The sequence below is a fragment of the Meleagris gallopavo genome, chromosome 7 (assembly GCF_000146605.3).
Source record: "Meleagris gallopavo isolate NT-WF06-2002-E0010 breed Aviagen turkey brand Nicholas breeding stock chromosome 7, Turkey_5.1, whole genome shotgun sequence".
NCBI classification, from domain to species: Eukaryota; Metazoa; Chordata; class Aves; order Galliformes; family Phasianidae; genus Meleagris; species Meleagris gallopavo.
In genome coordinates, this window is record NC_015017.2 from 19,168,317 (window position 1) to 19,191,878 (window position 23,562).

General features: G+C 37.1%; 1 protein-coding gene across 1 annotated transcript; it reads left to right on the plus strand.

Moving 5' to 3' along the window:
* Nucleotides 1-3,852: 3,852 nt before the first annotated feature.
* On the plus strand, nucleotides 3,853-23,237 carry IFIH1 (interferon induced with helicase C domain 1). Its single transcript, XM_010713814.3, has 14 exons — nucleotides 3,853-3,948; nucleotides 5,682-5,796; nucleotides 8,936-9,156; nucleotides 9,961-10,168; nucleotides 13,204-13,421; nucleotides 14,954-15,070; nucleotides 15,393-15,516; nucleotides 15,606-15,833; nucleotides 17,514-17,770; nucleotides 19,194-19,343; nucleotides 20,100-20,261; nucleotides 20,707-20,897; nucleotides 22,050-22,143; nucleotides 22,242-23,237. The coding sequence occupies exons 1-14, from the start codon at nucleotides 3,853-3,855 to the stop codon at nucleotides 22,422-22,424; spliced, it is 2,364 nt and encodes a 787-aa protein (XP_010712116.1). The 3' UTR covers nucleotides 22,425-23,237.
* Nucleotides 23,238-23,562: the final 325 nt, after the last annotated feature.

Here is a 23,562-nt window from a genome sequence, read left to right on the forward strand (position 1 = left end):
CTATCCACTATTGACAGTACAGACTGGCAGTGAAGAAGTTGGTGAGAAAGCCTGAAGGCTATCAAAGATGACTTCAGGGGACTGGGGCGGGTAGTTGAAGGAACAGGTGTGCAGGTGGTTATTACATCTGTACCTTCACTGGCAGGAAACGATACTGGGATGAGCCTAAAAACTCATCTCTTGACCAAATGGCTTAGGAGTTGGTGCAAACGCAGGAGTTTTGGTTTTTTGATCATGGGGCAATTTACTCGGCACCTGGCATGATGGCTGCAAATGGATGCAGCCTGTCTCCTTGGGGAAAGAGGGTTCTAGCTGAGGAACTGGCGGGACTTATTGACAGGTGTTTAAACTAGGTATGAAGGGGGAAGGGGACAAAATGAGGACCGCTGGGACTGAGGGGGCAGTTCGAGGCTCCAAACAGAACTTGATGGGTGGAGATAGTGGAGTTCAAAGGCTTGGAGAGGGGTTGGGGGGATGCTGCTTCTCTTAAGTGCCTGTATATTAATGCACGTAGCATGGGGAAGAAACAGGAAGAGCTGGAGTTCTGCGTGCGGTCGCGAGGTCATGATCTCATTGCAATCACAGAGACGTGGTGGGACAGCTCACATGACTGGAATGTTGTCATGGAGGGCTATGTGCTTTTTAGGAAAGATCGACTGGCTAGGCGGGGTGGTGGAGTTGCTCTTTATGTGAGAGAGCAGCTAGAATGTATTGAACTTCACTTGGGGGAGAGTGATGTTGCAGTGGAGAGCTTATGGGTGAGAATCAAGGGGCAGGCTGGTAAGGGTGACACTGTTGTGGGTGTGTACTACAGGTCCCCTGATCAGGATGAGGAGGCTGATGAGGCCTTCCAAAAGCAACTGGATGTTCCCAGGCACTGGTGCTTGTGGGGGACTTCAATTATCCAGATATTTGCTGGCCGACCAACATGGCCAGGCATGCACGGTCGAGACGGTTCTTGCAGTGCGTTGAAGACAACTTTCTGATGCAGATGGTGGAGGAACCGAAGCGGGGAGGGGTGTTGCTGGACCTTATTCTCACCAACAGGGATGGACTTGTTAAGGAAGTAAAGGTTGGGGGCAGTTTGGGTTGTAGTGATCATGAGATGGTAGAGTTCAAGATCCTGAGTGGAAGAAGCAAAGCAATAAGTAGGATTGCTACCCTGGACTTTAGGAGAGCCATGTTCGATCTCTTCCGGGAACTGCTTGGAGCTATCCTGTGGGCTCGGGTGTTAGAAGGTAAGGGGGCCTCTGAGAGCTGGTCAGCATTTAAACAGCTCTTCTTCCAAGCTCAGGATTGGTGCGTCCCTGTGAGCAAGAAATCAGGAAAAGGTGGCAGGAGACCTGTGTGAATGAGCAAGGAGCTCATGCGCAAGCTCAAAGGAAAGAAGAAGGTCTATGAAATGTGGAAAAAGGGTCTGACCACTTGGGAAGAATATAGGAATGTAGTCAGGGCCTGCAGGGATGCGACAAGGAAGGCTAAAGCCCGTCTGGAATTGAATCTAGCTAAAGTGATAAAGGATAATAAAAAAGGCTTCTTCAAGTATGTTAACAGCAAAAGGAAAACTAGAGAGAATGTGGGCCCCTTACTAAGTGAGGGGGGGGTTCTGGTAACGGGGGATGCTGAGAAGGCAGAGATACTGAATGCCTTCTTTACTTCCATCTTCAGTGAAAAGGCTCTCCCGCAGGAGGTTAGGGAGAGGGTCTGGGGAATGGGAGACTTTCCTTTAGTCAGGAAAGAGGACGTGAGAGAGCACCTAGGCAGTACTAAGGTCCACAAGTCCATGGGACCTGATGGAGTGCATCCACGTGTGCTGAGGGAGCTTGCGGAGGTCATTGCCGAACTGCTCTCCATCATTTTTGAGAGGTCTTGGATAACAGGGGAGGTCCCTGAAGACTGGAGGATAGCCAATGTCACTCCGGTCTTCAAAAAGGGCAAGAAGGAAGATCCGGATAATTACAGGCCTGTCAGCCTCACCTCTGTCCCTGGAAAGGTGATGGAACAGCTTGTGCTGGATACCATCTCCAGACAACTGGGAGAAAAGGAGGTTATCAGGAGTAGTCAGCATGGGTTCACCAAGGGGAGGTCGTGCTCGACCAACTTGGTGGCCTTCTAAGATGCTGTCACATGCTGGGTGGATGGGGGGAGAGCGGTAGATGTAATCTACCTTGATTTTAGAAAGGCATTTGATACTGTCTCCCACGACATCCTTATAACAAAGCTGAGGAAGTGTGGGATAGATGAGTGGACAGTGAGGTGGGTTGAGAACTGGCTGACTGGCAGAGCACAGAGGGTCATCGTTGTTGGTGCAGTGTCTGGCTGTTAACCTGTAATCAGTGGTGTCCCCCAGGGGTCTGTGCTGGGTCTGGTCTTGTTCAACATCTTCATCAATGACCTTGATGAGGGGATAGTGGCCACCCTCAGCAAGTTTGCTGATGATATGAAGTTGGGAGGATTGGCTGACACGCCTGAAGGCTGTGCTGCCATTCAGCGAGACCTGGACAGGCTGGAGAGCTGGGCAGTAAGAAACCGGATGAGGTTCAACAAAAGCAAGTGTAGGGTCTTACCCTAGGGAGGAATAATTGCATGCACAAATACAGGCTGGGGGATGAGCTGCTGGAGAGGAGCTCTGCAGAGAGGGACCTGGGCGTCCTGGTGGACGACAGGTTGACCATGAGCCAGCAGTGTGCCCTCGTGGCCAAAAAGGCCAATGGCATTGTGGGGTGCAATTAAGAAGAGCGTGTCCAGCAGGTCGAGGGAGGTGATCCTCCCCCTCTACTCTGCCCTGGTAAGGCCTCATCTGGAGTACTGTGTCCAGTTCTGGGCTCCCCAGTTCAAAAAAGACAGGGATCTCTTGGAAAGAGTCCAGCGGAGGGCTACAAAGACGGTGAAGGGCCTGGAGCATCTCCCCTATGAAGAAAGGCTAAGTGAACTGGGTCTGTTTAGCCTTGAGAAAAGACGACTGAGAGGGGACCTGATCCAGGTTTATAAATATCTGAGGTGTGGCGGCCATAGTGGCAAGGCCAGTCTCTTTTCAGTGGTACGTGGAGACAGGATGAGGGGAAACGGACATAAGCTGCAGCACAGGAAGTTTCGCACGAATGTGCGTAAGAACTTCTTCACGGTGAGGGTGACGGAGCACTGGAACAGGCTGCCCAGGGAGGTTGTGGAGTCTCCTTCTCTGGAGATATTCAAGTCTTGCCTGGACGCCTACTTGTGAGACCTGGTGTAGGGAACCTGCTTTGGCAGGGGGGTTGGTCTCGATGATCTCTAGAGGTCCCTTCCAACCCCTACAGTTCTGTGATTCTGTGATTTTCAGCACTGGAATTCCTGTTAATGCTCCTCAATAGCATGTCAGGTCTTGGAACATGCATTGTGATTAATGATGTTTTTCTTCTGTCTATTCTAGAATAAAGAATATTTCTATTCTTCTATCCTTCTTTAGGACCGTGCATTCTTTTAAGATGACATTAAATGCATACTGTTACATAATAATTGGGAATATTTATTTAAATCATGCTCCTGCTGTGAATATATTTTTAAGTGACTTTCCTTCAATTGCAGTGATTTCTGGGAAATTAGGTGCTTAAAGTCTTTAATACTTCTGCCCATTCTATGGATATTGATGGTTCATAGCTATTTTTTATACCTATTTATTTATAAATAAATAAATATGTATTTGCATATTAATGATAAAAAGGTTAGGAAGGATGTGGACCCACTCTGGAAGGAAACTGGAGACCTGGTCACAAGGGATGTGGAAAAAGCTGAGGTGCTCAGCTGAGGTGCTCTGATACAGTCTTCACTGGCAATGGTTCTAACCACACCACCCAAGAAAGCGATGATAAGAAGATGGAGAAAGTAGATCTGCTTGCTGTAAGTGAAGAACCTGAAAGTGCCCAAGTCCATGGGACCCAACGAGATCCATCCACAGGTTTTGAGAGAACTGTCAGATGAAGATGCCCAGCCACTATCCATCTTATATGAAAGGTCATGACAGTCTGGTGAAGTTCCCTTTTATTGGAAGAGGAGAAATATAACCTCCATTTTCAAGAAAGGAAAAAAAAAGAAGATCCAAGGAACTGAAGGCCAGTCAAGTCTCACATCTGTGCTTGGCAAGATCATGAAGTAGGCCTTCTGAAGCCCCTGCTGAGGCACTTGGAAAATAAATACAAGGTGATTGGTGGTAACCGACACGGCTTCACCAAGAGCAAGTCATGCCTGACAAACTTGGTGGCCTTTTATCATGGAATTAAAGCATCAGTGGATAAAGGAAGAGCAACTGATCTCATCTACCTGGACTTGTGCAGAGCATTTGACACTATCTCACATGACATCTTGGTCATCAAAATGGAGAAAAATGGATTTGATGAATGGACCACTGACTGGATAAGGAATTGGCTGGACGGTCGCACTTAGAGAGTTGCGGTCAATGGTTCAATGTCCAAGTAGAGACCAGTGATGAGTGGTGTTTCTAAGAGATCAGTGTTACTTAGCATCTTTGTAGGTGATGTGGACAGTGGGATCGAGTGCTCCCTCAGCAAGTTTGCAGACAACACCAAACAAAGTGGTACGTTTGACACGCTAGAGGGAAGGGATGCCATCCAGAGGGACGTGGACAGGCTTGAGAGGTGGGCCCATGCCAACATCATGAAATTGAACAAAGCCAAGTGCAAGGTCCTGCATCTGGATCAGTGTGATCTCAAGCACAAATGACTTGAGAGCAGCTGTGAGGAGAAGTATTTGGGAGTGTTGGTGGATGAAAGATTCAACATGAGCCAGCAATGTGTGTGCTTGTAGTCCAGAATGCCAACCATGGCCGAAAATAGTTTGCTTGTATTACTGCTTTATTTCTTACGCACATTATGAGTTGAGTTTCAGAGTGCTGCAGGGAAGCTGACAAACAGTGCAGGATGAGTCTGTCTGAGGAAGATTTTTCTAGTAGAATTGTGTATCTCTTCAGATGTTAAAATGACTGAGTTTTCAAAAATCTGTATGAATTGCCTTTGTGGCTTAAAAAATTATCTATGCAATATATCGATTGCCCAGCAGAGGGAGAGCTTAACATTAGAATATCAACAGAAAACTTGCTGTATTTCTCTGGTGATGTCCAAGTTTTCTGTAAAGTTAACAAAATTTTTCCTCTGCTTTCAGAGGACATAATAATAATCCCTCTGCTTTATTTTACTTGTGAGCTATGATTCGTGCTTTATATGTTATATGAAAAAAAACCTGTTTCTAAAAAAAAACAAGAAATTTTTCTAAAAAAAGATCACAGTCCTGGTTTTGATTTTCTTCTACTACAAATACAACATGTGCGGCATAAATAGAATAAGAGAATGTTTGTCTTCAGTTTGCCAGCAGTACTGCATGTCCTACTATCCAACACATTATTCTTTCTTTTTTTTTTTACTCTTCACCCTCTTCTGAAAAGGAACATAGGACTACAGGTGATAGTGCAGGTGGTCATGTACTTTACTTTCATGCAAGGAAAAAATAAATGCTGAATATACTTAATCATGAGCCTTTCTTCTGCAGTGTTTTTGATTTTTATTTTTCATTCCATTTTTTCTTCAGTAAGAAAGGAAATTAGACCTCAGCCATCCCTTCCAGACATTTGTCTGTTTTGACAAGTGAGAGAGAGAGCAAATTACACACATTGGCTATTTATATTTGTATAGCAAATATACCACACCATATTTATTTCTGTTTTTCACTTAGAATCACTTGTTGCTGTAGGAGATGCAAGTAACTTGAATGAAAACCTGGGACGGAGCAGCCCGACCAGTGATTCAGGTATGTTTCTTTTCTGGTGTTCAATGATTGCAAAATAAGCTTGGAGCACAGGCATTCTGTGAATGGGCTAAAACAAAAATTGACGGAAACTTTTAGATGAACTCCAGCAACAAACTTAAGGTGACAAACTTCTTATTTTTTTGGAAAACAGGTACCAGTTCATTGAGTCTGAACTTAAGTTTTGACCCCCCAAAGACTTAATTTAATGGGATCCTCTGAGTAGGTTTTGAGGTATTGTCATCATACAAATGGTCAGTGATGCAGAATGGAAATACATAGGCTAGAAGAAACTTCCAGAAGTAATCTAGTGTGGTTGTCTGTAAAGATACAGCTGCATATATATGCTTCTTTTGTTCTAACAGAAGCTAAATTGTGCCTGGCTCCTGCATGGGGTAGTAAAAGAGAATAAAGACAGGTTTTAGAGGCATCTATAGGTGAGGAGAAGCATTTCCTAGGTACCTGTAAGAATCATAATGAACCTTTGGACCTAAACAATTTAGTAGAATTACTTGTAAAAGCAACCTAATCAATACACCTCAGACAGAATGCACTTACAGCTGGCCACCACTGTGAACAGTTTTTGCCTACAGAGAAGTCAAGTATCAGTTGTCTTTTAGAGTCTAGCATTTACAAAGTTTGTTCTGTGTTGGTGTCTTGTACAAGGATTAAGAAAAATCTGTGTGCCTCACGAGCAAACTCTGACTAAAAAAACTAGTACTAGGCCAATAAGGTCAATGTAATTGTTATATATCTTATGCCTGCAAAGTGTTTACTGTAAATGCTTTAAAATAGTTTCAACCATTTTTAATATTAAAAACGTTTTTTAATATTAAAATATTAAAAAATTAAAAATAATATTAAAAACTCAGAAAATTCAAGGTATGTCAAATACTAGACATTGCTATGCTAGAGATAGGGTTTTAGCCCATGTGTTGTTAGCTCTAAGGAATATAATTTGCATTTTTCTGTCAGCTGAGGTGAGTCATTGCTCATAATGGACTTTTTCCTCACTGTCACGTGAAATGTCAGGACACAGAAACCTCTGTTTTGTGGTCAAACACAAAACAGTTGTTTGAGCTTAAAAAAACTACTGATGTGTCCACATATATATGTATATCATCATCCTTTAAGACTTCTCTGAAAAATCTATTAAGTGAATTTGGCATTGGCCACATCCAGTAGTTCAGTACCAAAAAATAAATCCCTACAGTTATGTGAAGAATACAGAACAGATTTTTTTTGCACTTACTGTTTTCTGTTTGTTCTGCTTACGCTTGGATTTTTTAAAAATATATTAAAAAAAAAATGCTTTTTATTGTAGCCTAGCAAACTCATTTAAAAAAGTATGAGAAAAATAGCTAAGGAGATAAAGATGGAATTTTTGATATTTATGGATTTCATAATTTGAAATTTTGCCATGAGACTTTGTATTTAATGGAGACGTTTATGTAGCATCTTAATGCACTGATGGGACTTAGATTTTTAAAGCAAATAATCATGTGGTTTTAGTTGCATTGCTAGCATCATTTTACACTCAAGAAAAGTGTAGGAATTGGGACAATAGAAGAATAATTATTATGTTTCTTTTAGGCTAGAGCAGCAGTTTAGATGAGCATTGTATGAAGGCAGACAGCTTCCCTGAAGTTATACTGTACATGATTAAAAATTTTTAATGGAGTCACATCCTCTGAAAAGATTTCTGTATTTACCTTTATCTTAAGAGGGGCTGAGGAAAGTAGGAGGCAGGTAAGTTAAATGTTTTTAGGCATAAACAGTTAGTTGAGGATGTTAGGATTCTGAAATTTAACCAAACAGATGAGTGATAAAGTGCTAGTTTCAATATGATTGAACTATTGGATTTAGTCAACCAGAAAGCAAACAACATTCTTCCTCAAAAGAGAGTAGTAGAAGTCAGATAAGTGACAGCCAGTAATCTCTGGTGTAAATTTCCCTGTGTTCCAGGTAGTATTGCACTCATGCTAAAAGGTAAAACAAGCAAAAAACACTTACAAATGGTACTCAGGTGTTTCCATCAGCAATATTTTATCAAGCTTCATTACTTCTTGTTAGTTTAATTTTATTGAATGGAATAAGAGGTACTAGAAAAACACTTCTTTTGTGTATGATGTATCAGTGTTAATAAAATCCCCATGATTCTTCATTTAGTATCATCAGGAAATAAAGTCACAGGGTTTTATCTTCATTTTTAGTCTAATAAAATTTGTGTCTCTTCTTCACTGAGGATGGTACACAGGCAAATTTAAACGTGCCTGTAGAAAGAAAATATGCCCAGGACTACACTGAAATAAATGCTTCTTATATTCATATATATGATTTCTGACTTCCTAAAAATATATAAGCTCAGAGACCTGACACAGTTTTCTCACTGCCTGAAATTGTGGTATCCCTTTTAACCTTCGGATGTTGTTTGTTTTACCTATGAACAATGAATCTGGACTCTCTGCCACTACATTTTGTGTTTTGATGGAAGGTTTTGCCTTTGGGTGGTAAATGTGCATGGCCTTTTATTGATCAGCTCAGACTGAATTTTGTATGAGTGTATCTGGAGGCAGGGCAGTCTACCATGAATAGCTGGTCATGTTCTGCAGTTAGCTCTATCATGTGTGGGCAATTTAATTTTCTCATCTATTTGATCTTTATGACTCTCTTCATCAATTTTTAAGTAGTCCCTATATCGTCTTTTTAAGTCTCCATCTTTCTTTTTCCCTTCCTCTGGGAAATATTTAAAAAGCTAGTTCACTTGCAACAAACTAAATAAGCGCATCACATAAGATTGCGTATATTACAAAAACTGCAGCTCTGAACACTTTTTTTTGTTTTCAGTGTACTGAATTATATCATTTGAATATATACATGACATAATACAAACATATTAATGTACATGAGTGAAGATGTACAGTGGCTTATTCCATCTAACATGATAGGTGGGTGGATGTAAAGCAGTTCTGATCTGGAGTTGCACAAGTCCAAGGAACAGCATTTCTTATGTTCATATGCCATGTTTCTCTTTATTCATAAGATGCATCTTACAGTAAATTAACATTTTTTACATTTTTCATCTGTTTGTTGTTCTGAGAAATGCCTCCTGTTTGATATTTAAATTTCTTTGTACCCTTAGGTGAAGATGAAGCAGAGGGCAGAGCTTCACCTGAGCCAGATCTCATCCTCAGAGATTACCAGATGGAAGTTGCAAAACCAGCACTGAATGGGGAGAATATAATAATATGTCTCCCTACCGGCAGTGGTAAAACCAGAGTGGCTGTTTACATTACCAAAGATCACTTGGATAAGAAGAAAAAAGCATCAGAGCCAGGAAAAGTTATAGTACTTGTTAATAAGGTATGTTGGTCTCTTTAAAAATAATAGTATTTTTCAAACCTCATGCACTGTTAGTAAGATACTTCTAAAGTGAATGTAAATACATTTCCCAACTTCTGCAGATGTAGCTATGTTTGAAGTCATACAACCCTGGACTGTCATCTCCATTATATGGGTGCAAACATTAATTATTTTAATTTACTGCTGTGCAAGTGGGAATTTACCTGTGTCCTAATAACTACGTTATTGATAAAAAGTATTATTATTGTTAGGATTAATTAAAATAACATTTAAAAATGTATTTTTCACATTATCTGTTTGGATTTACTAAGGAGTTGCACTAGTTAAGTAATATCTTGTCAGATTTTCTGATAATTGCTGTAATGGTTACAGCTAAATTCAGAGTGTATAATCTGAACTAAACTTTTCTTATTATAATATTGAAGTATATAAATGCATTTAAGAAGTTCCTTTAAAGATTAAAAGATATCTGTATCCTCCCATGAGAATAGAATTGACAGTATATTATAAGCTCAGCTGAAGAGCTGGAGCATACATAGTTTGCTCTTTCTAAGACACAACTAAACTAAAGTTTTTGGGTCAGAAAGTTTTCATAGGAACAGTTGCAGGGAAGAGCTTGGTTTGTGGATTTTTAGTGTTTATTTTTCCTTTTTTTTTTTTTAATATCCTACTCCATAGTGAATAAGGGGATGTTTAGTTCTTTTTCACACAGAGTACACTCACCTAACATCTGTGGCAAATAAGCATGTATTTTTAGTTCTGTGTATATTGTGATTTAAATTCTTTGGAAACTGTTTTTCTCAGGTACCGTTAGTGGAACAGCATTTACGAAAGGAGTTTAATCCATTCCTGAAACGCTGGTATCAAGTTATTGGTTTAAGTGGTGATTCTGAGCTGAAAATCTCATTTCCTGAAGTTGTCAAAAGAAATGATGTCATCATTTGTACAGCACAGATCCTGGAGAATTCATTGCTAAATGCCACTGAAGAAGATGAAGGTGTCCACTTGTCAGGCAAGTTTTTTTATTCTGACATTTTTTACAGAAGGGCTGAAAGTATGACTGTTCTGGAAAACTACAGATTAAAAGTGTGCCAGATTCAGTAATTAATGTGTTTTTTTTTTTTCAGTTGACTGTACAAATGGAAGCTGTACTCCAAGAGTCAAAACCAGAACTTAGATAATGAACATGCAGGTTTTTCAAGCCAAATTAGACTTTTGCATTTACTTGTACTTCCCATTTTATATAACTCATGCTCATCATGCAAATAAGCTCTACTGATTGCTGTTTCTGACCTTAGTAGAACATTGAATTACATCATACAGGGGCCATAAATGAATTTGGAAAAAATTACTAGAAATACATATGTAGTAAGTACTTTGAGAAATACAGTGACACACAAGAAAGAAGCCAATCTGTCTTAAAAATTGCATTCTTTAAAATCTTACCATTTTGCTAACATTAGTAGGGTTAATTCTAACTACATTCTGGCTGCTTTATAATGTCTTCTACAACTGTTTAAGGAAGTTGAAAGCAAAAGATATAAGGTAAATTGAGTGAAATTATTTGCCCAAAGGATTAAAGTGGCAGATATGACTGGGAGATCAGAAAGGATGTGTTATTGTCTGCTAATGATTGAACAAAACATTGCTTCAGGATTTGGGCTGCAATGGCTCTTCTCTGTGAAAAGTTAAGATCTCCCTCTATCTGCATGTGGTAACTTTTTTCTAGATGGAGAAGGGTGTAGCTGAGGGGACAACTGTGGATTTCAAAATAAGAGAATCATAGAATTGCTTGGGTTGGGAAAGACCTTAAAGATCATCAAGTCCAAAGAGAATTGGTACAGCAGAAATTGTATGATTGTTACAATGACAGCAGAGAAACATGAGGTTTCAGCTGGTGTCTCAGTGGCTAGTGTTGTTTGGAGTACTGCTTTATCCATGCCCGCTCCTACAGAATCCCTTAGGTATCCCAGAATTGCCTCCCCTTCTTCAGAATGTCTTTTTTTTAACTTAGGTAGAGCATTATGGAGTTTCTTCTATTTATTTCCTTTACACTGTCCCCGAGTACACCTTCACAAATCTAAATCATTTGGGAATGCCAGAGGTATAGAGGTGCCAGAACATTTCTACAATAACTACTTACCAGATAGAATTGAGTTGGGTCCCAAGCAGCCTGCATCATTGTGGTTTTTTGTTTGTTTGTTTGTTTTAATAGGTTTCACACTTTGCAAAGTCCCCTTCATAGGGAATTATATTTCTTTCAGAACTGAGGTGGCCCCACAAACAGTACTCCCATGTTCCCGTGTTGTTATACCTGTGCTAGCAAGTTCAGCTGAACCAAACCAAGCAAGTCTGAGTAGAGCCAGTTCCATTTTTATGGCTACAATTTTGTTAACTTGCAGCCTGCATAAACCATGCTAATTACTTAAGTATTTTATTTCTAGTTTCTGTTCATACTTATGTTCATCTTTTTCCACTGAGGTCTGCTTTAGATATAGCACAGGTGAAATGAAAAGGACAGTCTTAATTTCCTTTTATCCAGTGTTCACACTCTTTACCAAGGTCTGAATTCATTGTTCATTGTGGACTTTCTAAATTCTGTGTACGAATTTCTTAGTAAGGTGCGTCAGGTCTTTCTTGAGTAATAGGCTGCAAACTGGAACATAGGAGATCCCACATAAAAATATGAGAAAAATTTTTTTCACAGAGAGGGTAACAGAGCACTGGAACAGGCTGCCCAGGGAGGCTGTGGGGTCTCCTCCTCTGGAGACATTCAGAACCTGCCTGGATGCATTCCTGTGTGACCTAACCTAGATGTTCCTGCTCTGGCAGGGGAATTGGACTAGGTGATCTTTTGAGGTCCCTTCCAATTCCTGACATTCTGTGATACCATTTTTCTGTGATAATAAACGGAATGTGTACTGATGATGTAATGGTCAAAATCAGCAGAAGTAATTCCTTTTTGACAAAATAACTGAAAAACTGACACTTATTAGTGTACTCTCTAGATTAACATCTAAACAACACTTCCCTTATTCACTTTCCACCTTTCCTCATGTTCTTCTAAGACAAAGTTACTTGATTTCTCCACAGAAAAGCCGATTCAGAATGTTCTCTCTATTAGTTTCCAACTTCTGCTGCTGGTTGCTGGAAAAATTGTAGTGATACAGCACTGTGAACATACTGATGTGTAATTGTGAAGGGCAGGAGCTCCATAAACCAGTTATGCTGCTAGAGAAATAGCATTCACGAGTCTTTCTAATCAGAACATTGAAATATATTTCAGTATCTGCATATATAAATAGACAAATGAGATGTTTTCTATATTTTTTGAGATATTTAAAGCAAGAAATATTATTAATTTTTTTTAATCATATAGCACTCTACCTGTTGCATGTAAATATGATCTGACTAAAAAGTACTGAAACCTTGTCTGAATATTCATCAGTTTCCTCATCTACAAAAGAGAGGTGATAGGTAGGGGCCTTGCCATCTGTTTTATTTCCAATGACATAGAGTAATGTCTGTCATTTGGACAGGAATGGTGAGACAATCTCTGTTTGTCTATAAAATGAAATCATATTTTGACCAGCACAGGACTTTTTAGAATATCTGAAGAACTTCTAACGTGTTTTGTTCATTTGTGTAGACAAGTGATATGTTTTGTCACATGTATTTATGGTTATGCCTATGGAAGATAGTACAGAGTAGAACTAAAGTATGTTCTTATCACTGATTATTACTTGTTATGGTGGTTATTAAAAATATCTGAAATTCTTATGCCATTAGATTGGTTTTGCAAAAACAGAAAAGTTTTCTACATTACATAAAATGTACAACTACTTAGCACGTCAAGAGTGCAGAAAAGATTCTGAAGTTCATTAAATATATACAGGTCCATTCACTTCTTACTCAAATATTTCAAATATTCTAATGCAATTAGTACTCAAATAAACAATCAGTTCAACATTGTCCTTATCTGTAAGAAGATTTATTCAAACAATTTTACATTTGAAAGAAAATTTTGTTTTTTGTTTTTTCCCGCAGATTTTTCACTCATGATTATTGATGAGTGCCATCACACTCAAAAGGAAGGTGTTTACAACAATATCATGCGACGTTACTTAAAAGATAAGATCAAGAACAGAAAGCAGGCAAAAGAAAACAAACCTTTGATTCCACAGCCTCAGATTCTGGGACTCACAGCCTCACCTGGAGTCGGCGGTGCAAAATCCAGACCGAAAGCTGAAGAACATATTCTGAAAGTAAACTGCCCTTTCATTTTCAAATCATCAAAGAAATGTTGTTTTGCTAAAGTAAAACCTTATAGCATTGGGCTCCAAATATATAATCTGAAATTTTTTTGTGTATATGTATGGAAATTCATCTTAGAGTCATTCAGCAAATTGTCCCACTACAAGTTAATGGAAATCACTATACAAATAAAGGCTACTTACATGAATTGAGAAGTAAAAAGATTGGCACTCTTGAAAAAAAAAAACTCTCGAGATTCAAGGCAAGAAATGCACAGAGATTTTTTTTTTTAATTAATATTAAATTAAAAAAAATTTACATGACGGGATTAAATTTACATGACTGGATTAAAATTTACTGCATATTTTAAGTCCTAGGGAGGTCACAGTATTTTACATCTATATTTCCAGAGCAACTAAGCTCTGCTTGTATGTGGATGCAGGAAAGTGAAAAATGAAGTTGGCTACTGAAAACAAGCTGAAACAAGGTGCCTGTGAGATGAAGGTAGCAAGCAAATTTGTTTGTTTTCAACAGTTAAGATTCAACAGTTAAGAGTTTCTGTTTGAGAGGGAGTAGTGTGTAGTTCCATAAACACATGACTGGAGATAACTGGTTAGATTCTGTGCCTAAAACAACTGTGATTCTGAAAGAAACTATTTAACTTGAAAATCAATGGATTTAAATTAGTGATACAAAAGTAGAATTTAGCATAGTACTTCAGTGAATATTCCTGACTAGTAAATTGCACAAGAACAAAATGTGAAACTGAGTAGGTGAGACCTGCAAGAAACTGTTATGCTCTATTGAAATATATGTAATTATGAGGTATATTGAAAAAAAACTTTCAGGCCAGGAGAAAAGGGGGGGGGAAAAAAAAAGATTATCTGTGAAATCTTAAGATGCTGGCTTTTCTGCGTAAAGAAATGTAATCTGAATTTGCAAGTTCAAATAGATACTTACTGCTTCAGACACTGTAATGTTTGCCTGCCAGACAACTCTTCATGGGGAAAAAAAAAGAAAAGAAAAAAAGAAGAAAAAAAAAGAGCATTTCCTTAAACGTGCATATGTCTTCTGAGGAGAGATCAAATACTGAAAAATCTATTTCAGTTGTGCAGTTAGTGTAGAAATTTTCTCCGAGTTCCAAGAAAGATCATTTCAAATTATTTTCTACATATATGTCAAGATTGCTAGAATAACAACGTGACATTTCTTTTATTCTATTTCATTATTCTTTTTATTTGTTTTGTAGTGTTACATATTTTCTTCTGAAGTATTGGTGATATATTTTCCTTTTCAAATTACCTGCTTTGCACCCTCATCTGCAAACATTTTCTTATGTGAAAGAATCACTTCTGGCCTAAAAAGCAAAAGCAACTTGCTTTGCGTTCTCAAATTCTCTTCAAAGAATTTGCCTTTCTAATAAGAAAAAAATGCAGAAGATTCTGGAAAAAAAAAAATCAATGTATAATTGAGAAGGTATGTTGCATTAACTCATTTTTCATGTTAAATAAGCCAAACAAAAATACACATTATTTTCTTATAGATCTGTGCCAATCTTGATGCATGCAGAATCATGACTGTTACAGAGCATGCCTCCCAACTGAAGAATCAGGTGAAGGATCCATTTAAGAAGACTGTGATTGCAGATGACAAAAGAAGGGTATGTTTTATCAGACAAATAACTGTTGAAATTACATTTCCCTTTCAAAGAATGGTATCAAAAAAAAAAAGTTTTACATATTTGATTCTGTAGTTCAGAAGATCAAAAGACCTTGACATTACACGTGCTAAAAATATAATATTCACACCAAAATTTTTATCATGTTTTGAACTATTGTTTTTGATGATTGTAAATGCATGTAGCGACCTTACTTGGCTTTGAACTTTATATATTTTTTTTAATTTGGTATCAGCCAGAATAGCTAGGTCTAGTGTTTCTTCTTGCCAGAAAATACTTACTTTAGTAATCCATTTCTTTGTAGGATCCATTTAGAGAAAGAATTATTGAGATCATGCAAGATATTCAAAAATATTGCCAACTCTATCCAAAATCTGAGTTTGGATCTCAGCCTTATGAACAATGGGTGATTAGGGAAGAGAGAAGAGGTAAGTGCACAGAGAAAGCACCTTGGCTTTGAGTTTATCTGCTGTTTTTGGAATTTTTAAATGTTTTTTTATGTTTTGTTAACCTTTAGCTGCAAAAGAAGAAAAACGCAAGGAACGTGTCTGTGCAGAACACTTGAAGAAATATAATGATGCACTGCAAATCAATGATACCATTCGAATGGTTGATGCATACAATCACCTAAATAACTTTTATAAGGAGCTAAAAAGGAAGAAGACAGCAGGGAGTGATGATGATGAAGAACCATTAGTATCAAAAAAGGATGAAACAGATGAATTTTTAATGGGTTTATTTCATGGTAAGCTAGAAATACATGGTAATTTTAAATATTAGAAATCAATTTGCATGTGCCCGTTGATTATTACTTCATAGAAAATTGCACTGTTATTTATTATGAAGATATGTGAATGTCTCAATTCATAAAGTACGAAGTACATTAAACATCACAGTGTGATTTTACACGGTCTGATAGTGCTAGAACAAGAGGGAATGGTTTTAAACTAAAAGAGGGGAGAATTAGTTTAGATTTTAGAAAGAAATTCTTTACTCAGAGAATATTGGCACAGATTGCCCAGAGAAACTGTGGATTCACGATTCCTGCAGGCATTCAAGTTCAGCTTGGAGCGTGCTCTGGGTAGCCTGATATAGTGGGATCACAGCAGTGGGTTGGGACTGGATGGTCATTAAGGGCCCTTCCAGTCCAAAATATTTTGTGATTCTATATGTCCAAACATGGAGTAGAAGTTCTTCAGTTTTGGCATAAGGACACTTCCTTTATGCTCATTGTAAGTAAAAATTGTTCTCTCCTTTTTTTCCAATGAAATGTCCCTGAGGATGTTCTAACAGGTAGATAGAATGTATATTCCATTATATATTCTTGAGGGACAAAACTTTGTGCAAATGGAACAAAAGTAAGGTTCAATGGCTTTTTTTTTTTTTAAATAGCCCTCTCCCAGCATTTCCCAACATTTCACTACATACTAGGAGACTGGAAGTTCCAAGTAGAGTTGTTACTGAGACAATTAAACAGAAGGCTAAATTTCAGAGGCCAAAAGCAGTTGCCATTTTTTTCAGTCATTCACCTTAGAATGAGAATTTATGCGGTCCTTTGTGCTGTAATCTTTGCAGCCTCTTTTTCTCTTACTGCCTTTACAGTGATAAGGAGATAGGTTGGCTTTTGAGTGATGCAAAAGAAGATGGATTTTACTGCAGCATAAGTACCATTTCACAGGACAAGGTGGATTAGTCAAACAATAACCTGCAAATGGTTGTAGTGTCAACACAAGCCTTCTCCTTTCTCCATCTTTAAGTGCTATTGTTGTGTTTATAAGGTCATTTGACCATAAGTTTTTAAATATTAAAATTTTTAAATTAAAAAAAGAAAGTGTGATGGATCCTTCCTGATCATGGGCAATAATACCTGTGTAAGAGAGTCATTCACCAAGCCTTTCATTGAACATAATGAAATGTCTATGAAAGCTTCAATAGAGAAAAGAATGCAACAATCCTGGCACGTATAACATTACAGGTTTCCAAAAGGGTTTCCTGCTTTTGTGAGTTTCTTAGGGACAAATTATGTCTAAATGTATATGGAAAATGTCAGCACTGATGACTGTACATATTAATCTGTTTTTCCAAGTAAGACTTTTTCAATTGTTTTTAAACTTTAGCAAATATGATAAGCTGTGATTTAACTCTTTAGTAGAGCGCAGTTAACTCTGCACCAGTCTTGGTATGTGGCAGTGTTTTTTTTTCCACTTATTCTCAACACGAGGTATAGGCAAAGTGTACGTTAGAAGTGAATGGTAATTTATTTTGGTTAATGAACATGGAAAAATAAACATGCCACAGTTCTTTGAACTGGATGTGAATTTGTCATGCTGGGAGAAGTATGTAGAAAACTGCTCTTGCTGAATTTTTCTAGAGCTTTTATTTTACTTGGTTACTTTTTCTTAATTCATATCTACTGTTTTTAAAGAAAAAAAGAAACAACTGAAAGAGTTGGCTAGAAAGCCAGAATATGACAATGAGAAGCTAATGAAGCTCCGAAACACTTTAATGGAAGAGTTTACAAAGACTGAAGAATCAAGAGGGATTATTTTCACGAAGACTCGACAAAGTGCCTTAGCTCTATACCACTGGATTATGGATAACCCAAAATTTGAAGAAGTGGGAATCAAAGCTCATTATCTTATTGGTGCTGGACACAATAGTGAAACTAAACCTATGACTCAGGTACAGAAATATGCATTATGTTGTTAAAATCTTGAACATATTTTTGAGAAAACATTCTGTTTTAGTACTAGTACAAAGGACTGCATTTTGGAGCCCAGAGTTCTGCTTTCTCATCTGCCAGCATCTTACAGTTAGAGGCTGTAGCTTAGATGAGTAACAATATTTTAATTTTATTTCCACTAGAAGCAAGTTTTTTTTGGTGCTTGGATTCTGTGACAGTAGGAGTAAAAGGCAATAGTTTCCTAGTGGAGTATGTAGTCAGTAGGGTCACAAGTTGTAGTGAGTCATATGAAGAAAAAAAAAGTGAACAAAATATCAGTAGAAGGAGTATGATAGTTAAGTAATTAAATATACAGTTTAGTGGCTGAATTGAAAAATGAAGTAAACTACAATGTTAATGATGACTTTTTCTGATATCATCATTTAATCAATTTATACAAATTTATATCTGCTCTTCACCCTGACAATCACTGAAAGAAAATTTGCCAAAATTCACAATGAAAATTTAACAGTTGGTCCATCTCATACCATTGTGTTAACTTCACATGTCTTTCTGATAATTTAACATTTTCAAAATTAAGTGCCTCAGTCTGCTAAGACTTTTTCTGTGTTTTACATCCTGTGAAATTGCTACTCCAGCATTTAAGCATGAAGGATGTTAGTGAAGACTTAATTTACTTCACCTCTTTTCAGATTAAAAAAAAAAAACAAACCACGAATTGTTAACTCAAAAATAAGCTTGTTTTCTGCGAAAATTTGTTCTTTAATCACTAGACTACATTACTTAAATCCAATAGCTTCTACATTTTGAAACTGACTATATTACAAAGCTTGTATTTCTTTGCTTAAGCTTATTTGAAATGTTCAACTAATTCAGAAGTTTGTGTTTTGGATGCTATATCTATTATGAGCATAATCACTGTGGGTTGTGTTTTTTTTTCTGAGGAGAGCAACAAAATGCAGTTATGAGGAATTTTAACTATTTTGGAACTGAAGTACTGAAGATTGTACTATAAGATGAAATAAGATGAAATTCTTAGTAACTACTTAAGAAACTTTGTAAATATAGAAGAAAGAACTATATTATCAAAATTCATAGCATCTCTGAATTGGAATCATCAACTACAACTTCCCAGCTCAGTTATCTTTTAAAAGATTGGTTTCTTCTCCCTCCTCTGTCACACATGGCACCAAACTTATATTCAAAGGAAACTTCTCATTTGTGATCTTAAAAGGTGTTTAAACATAGTTTTTGAAGACACTAATGTTTGCACTCTGAAACGATTGAGCTAAAATTCTTTAATCCTCTTCATTACAAGAAACTAATGTCAGAAACTAATACTGAACGTTAATATATTGATGTATTTGTTGTTGTTGTTGTTGTTATTATTATTATTATTGTTATTATTAATATTATTTACAGAATGAGCAAAGGGAAGTCATTGATAAATTCCGAGGTGGAAGTATAAACTTACTTATTGCTACTACTGTAGCTGAGGAAGGCCTAGACATCAAAGAGTGTAACATTGTTATTCGCTATGGTCTGGTCACCAATGAAATTGCTATGGTGCAGGTAGGAGTTTATTGCATACCTCACTTATTTTTAAAAGTGCTTTTTTGTTTGGAATACACAAATGGTGAATCATATACCTACATCTGTATGTAATATAAAATTTGCCTCCATGTGGAACAGTGTAAAATTCATTTAAAGCTCTACACAACTAGTAAACTGTCTTATGCCTGATGTAGAAAAGATAAGAGGATATGACCAGAGGCCTGGTTGAAACTAACTTTCTGTCTTTGAGTAATGAAGATAGACTTCTAAGTTTATGTGCGTTTCCAGCCTAATCAATCAAATTCATTGCTTTAATGGCCACTGGACAATACATCTACATGGCTACAACTCTCCAATTCGTATAATAAATGAAATGTATAAAGACATTTGTACTGCCAATAGCTAAAAAGAGATATTATAGTTTGTCTATGTTCTCACTTAATTTGTAAATATGTTTGAGATATTTATATGGATGCTTATTTTTTTGGTGACAAAATATGGTTTCTGCTTTGCAAAATGTTGTGCTAATGACAAATCTCCTGGATACTGTTTCACAGGTATTTTCAATGATAATAGAGAAACAGTGTATGGTATTGACTGATTCTTTATCTGACTAAGTGGAAAAAGAAAAAAAAAAAAAAGCTCTGTGGAGCCATTGCGTAAAGGACTGCAATAAGACTGTTGTACCTGTCCATTGTTCCAAAATACGAACAAGTGTTGTTTGATGTTGCTGGGATGTTGTGTTTTTTATACTGTGTTCTTTGCAAATTGTAGGCCCGTGGTCGAGCTCGAGCTGATGAGAGCACTTATGCACTTGTGGCTTCAAGTGGCTCAGGAGCGGTTGAACGTGAAGATGTAAATATTTTCCGTGAAAATATGATGTATAAGGCCATTCAACGTGTCCAAGAGATGCCACCAGAAGAATATTTAAACAAGGTATCCGCTATAGCTCTGCACTTTTCCATTGAAGAAGGCTGATGGCTTTCAAAGGAATTCTTCTGTAAGGAATACTTTCTACTATTAAGGGAAGAAAAACTTAAATTATATTAGCTGTTACATATAATTTTGAGTAATTTTGCCAATATTTGTTTCTGCACCTTCTGTTGGTAAAAGAAATTGGGAAAATTGACTAAAAGTGCTGTCAATGAATTCAGTGTAGTAACTGAAAGAGAAATTGTATTACTATTACGTGATATCTTTTTTTCCTTTTGAAGACATATCTTATTAGACAGCCTATTTTTTGTTGAATATATCATTTTGAATTACATTTTCAGAATATGTTTTACTTGTAAGGATCTACAATTTATGGAAATTACTGTTAAGATTTCTAAGGTTGCTATGATCATTCCACTAGAATATTGTCTTATTGGTACGTTTCTAGATTCAGGACTTTCAGTTGCAAAGTATAGTGGAAAAACGAATGAAGGCAAAGAGAGATCAGCGTAAGACATATAAGAAAAACCCTTCACTAATAACATTCCTATGCAAGAATTGCCACAAGGTGATATGTTCTGGAGAAGATATACGAGTTATTGAAAATATGCATCATGTCAGTGTGAAAAAAGATTTCCAGTAAGTGTTTATGAACTAGTTTGTCTCTTTCAGACAGAAATGGATTTCGTTTTCAGTGGGGTTGTGCAGGGTCTGTAGTCCTTTAGGCCCTGGGAGAGGGGAAAAATGAACAGGTTTTTTTCAGTATTGCCAAATCTTAAACTCAGTAATACCACTGACAGACCCCAGATAAAAGTCTGAGCAGTGACAGTGACTCATAAACGACATGTTGATCATGAGCTGTGCATTGACAACTGTACATGTAGAGATTATTCATGCTGGTGATGCTGCTACTATATGTCTCCTAATGTTCTTGTTTTTTCATATCTCCACTGCAAAAGATGCCACGCTATCTAGTTTGTTAAACATTTACTTATGTTAAACAGTGCCAGGATGGCAAGAAGTGACTTTCTTTTCTCACTTATAATGGAAATTAAGAAGCCAAGAAAATGTTTTAATTCAATTTCAGTTTATCACAGTAATTTTATAATGGGTATTATACATTACAAATAAGTCATGCTTTTCTAATTATGTAGCTATCCTGCAAAGTCACTGCCTTTCAAATTTGTTCTTTCATTGAGACATATCACTGGTATAATTTGTATAGACTTCTTGAAGAGTTAATGAGAAATTAGTGCTCATATATTGAAAAAAAGTGAATTGTATATATGTCCATCGAATCTCCCCTGGCACATTTTTTTTGTGCCAAGGGAGATTCAGGTTGTACATTAGGAAATACCTATTCTCTGAGAGAGTGGTCAGGAACTGGAATGGGCTGCCCAGGGAGGTGGTGGAGTCACCATCTCTGGAGGTGTTCAGAAAACATTTAGATGCTCTACTGAGGGACGTGGTTTAGTGGGAAGTATTGGTGATACGTGGACGGTTGGACTGGATGATCTTAGAGGTCTTTTCCAACCTTGGTGATTCTATGATTCTGTGGTTCTATAAAATGCTACGAAAGATGGCATGGAGTACATTTATATGTCACCATTACTTAAAAGCATGTAATACGACTTTCTGTTTTCTTTGGTTCTGTCTGTGCAAAAGTCAGACAGTTTACTGCTTCTAGTTTCCATGTCTGACTTCAATAATAGCTGTCACTGTGTATTTAAGGCCATGCACAGCTTTGAATGACCACTGTATTCTGACTCATGTTTTCTGACTGCTTTTCAGACATCTTTACCATATAAGAGAAAACAGGACATTGCAAGACAAGCATGCTGATTACCAGACAAATGTGGAAATTATATGTAAAGATTGTGGACAAGTGAGGAACAAATTCTTTTCATACTTTTATGTTGTTTATATCTGTCTTTGCATGTCTAATGATAGTGTGTCTGAAACATGGTTTCCTTTTACTTACAGCCTTGGGGAAATATGATGGTTTATCGAGGTCTTGACCTGCCTTGTCTAAAGATTAGAAATTTTGTGGTTGTTTTTGAAGACAAGAAAACAACAAAGGAGATTTTCAAGAAATGGGGAGAACTGCCCATCACGTTTCCTAATCTTGATTATGCAGCTCATTGTCCTTCAAGCGATGAAGATTAAGGACTCAGAATGAAAATAAAAGACTTTAAAATCTTCTCTGGCTGCTGGTTAGAAGCTCCTGTGTCCTGTAGAGTTCTGCACCATAGATATTGCATCATGAACACTATAAAGGCTCCTGAATTCCTTAAAAAACTGCCTTAAAAAGGAGAAAAGGCCCAAGAAAGGAAAAGGACGACAAAGTCCAGTGGTAGCTGTCCACGCTTCAATTTGTTCTGATACTCCAGAACAAAGAACAAATGCATTGTAGTGGTGTGCATTCATGGAACAAATTCCCTCCTCAGTAGTGTCCAGTGTGGTTTGGCAACACTCAAATGCATGTTAGGTAACCTGTCTTCAAGCACAGAACATGAGACAGACTTCTTGAGACTTGCCATGGTGATTCTTTTCAGTTCTACTTTCTTCTACAACCTTTGTGAAGATAAAATGTCTTAAAAAAGAATTCATGTAAAAAGAGCAAATTACTTGGCTGTTATTTGAGTCATTGTTGCTTCTTCAGTGTTTTCATGATTTAGTCTTTCATCTTATCTTTAGCTGTAAGCTTATAGATTTTTATGAAGTAAAATTTCATTAGAAGAGATTTTAAAAAATCAAGCCCTTAAATTTACTTGAAATTGATTATTTTAATGTCTGTAAAGCACAATGCCAAGTGACTTTCTTTGTGTTAGTTTCATACGATTGTTAAACTACCTATGCAATGAAGTATGTTTTTTTTCCAATAAATGACTGTAACGAATAGCATTTGCCAACTTTGATGCTGTTTAGTCTGTTTCATTGTAATTATTTTGACAGTAAAAAGATTACAGTTTCACCCTAGAAATGTAAGAAATAGTGGTACTCTGACTGTAAAAATAGCAAAATGCGTCTCCTTAATTACCTTGTTGACAGATTTTTCTTCTCTCTTTCATGTAAGATATTGGAGTGAGAGATCTGTTTGTTGTTACAACAGTCAGCTTTGTAAATTCAGTGGTATGTTTACTGGAATGGACATGTAAACACTTCAGTAGCCCAAGGTAAAATTTCTAAGTTTCAATTAAGCTAAAGAGTTCTACATTCTTAATAGGAATATAAATACTTTGTAAATTATTTAAAATCAGATTTTACTTCAAGTTTGTATCAGGACCAGATTTCTTTTTTTTTT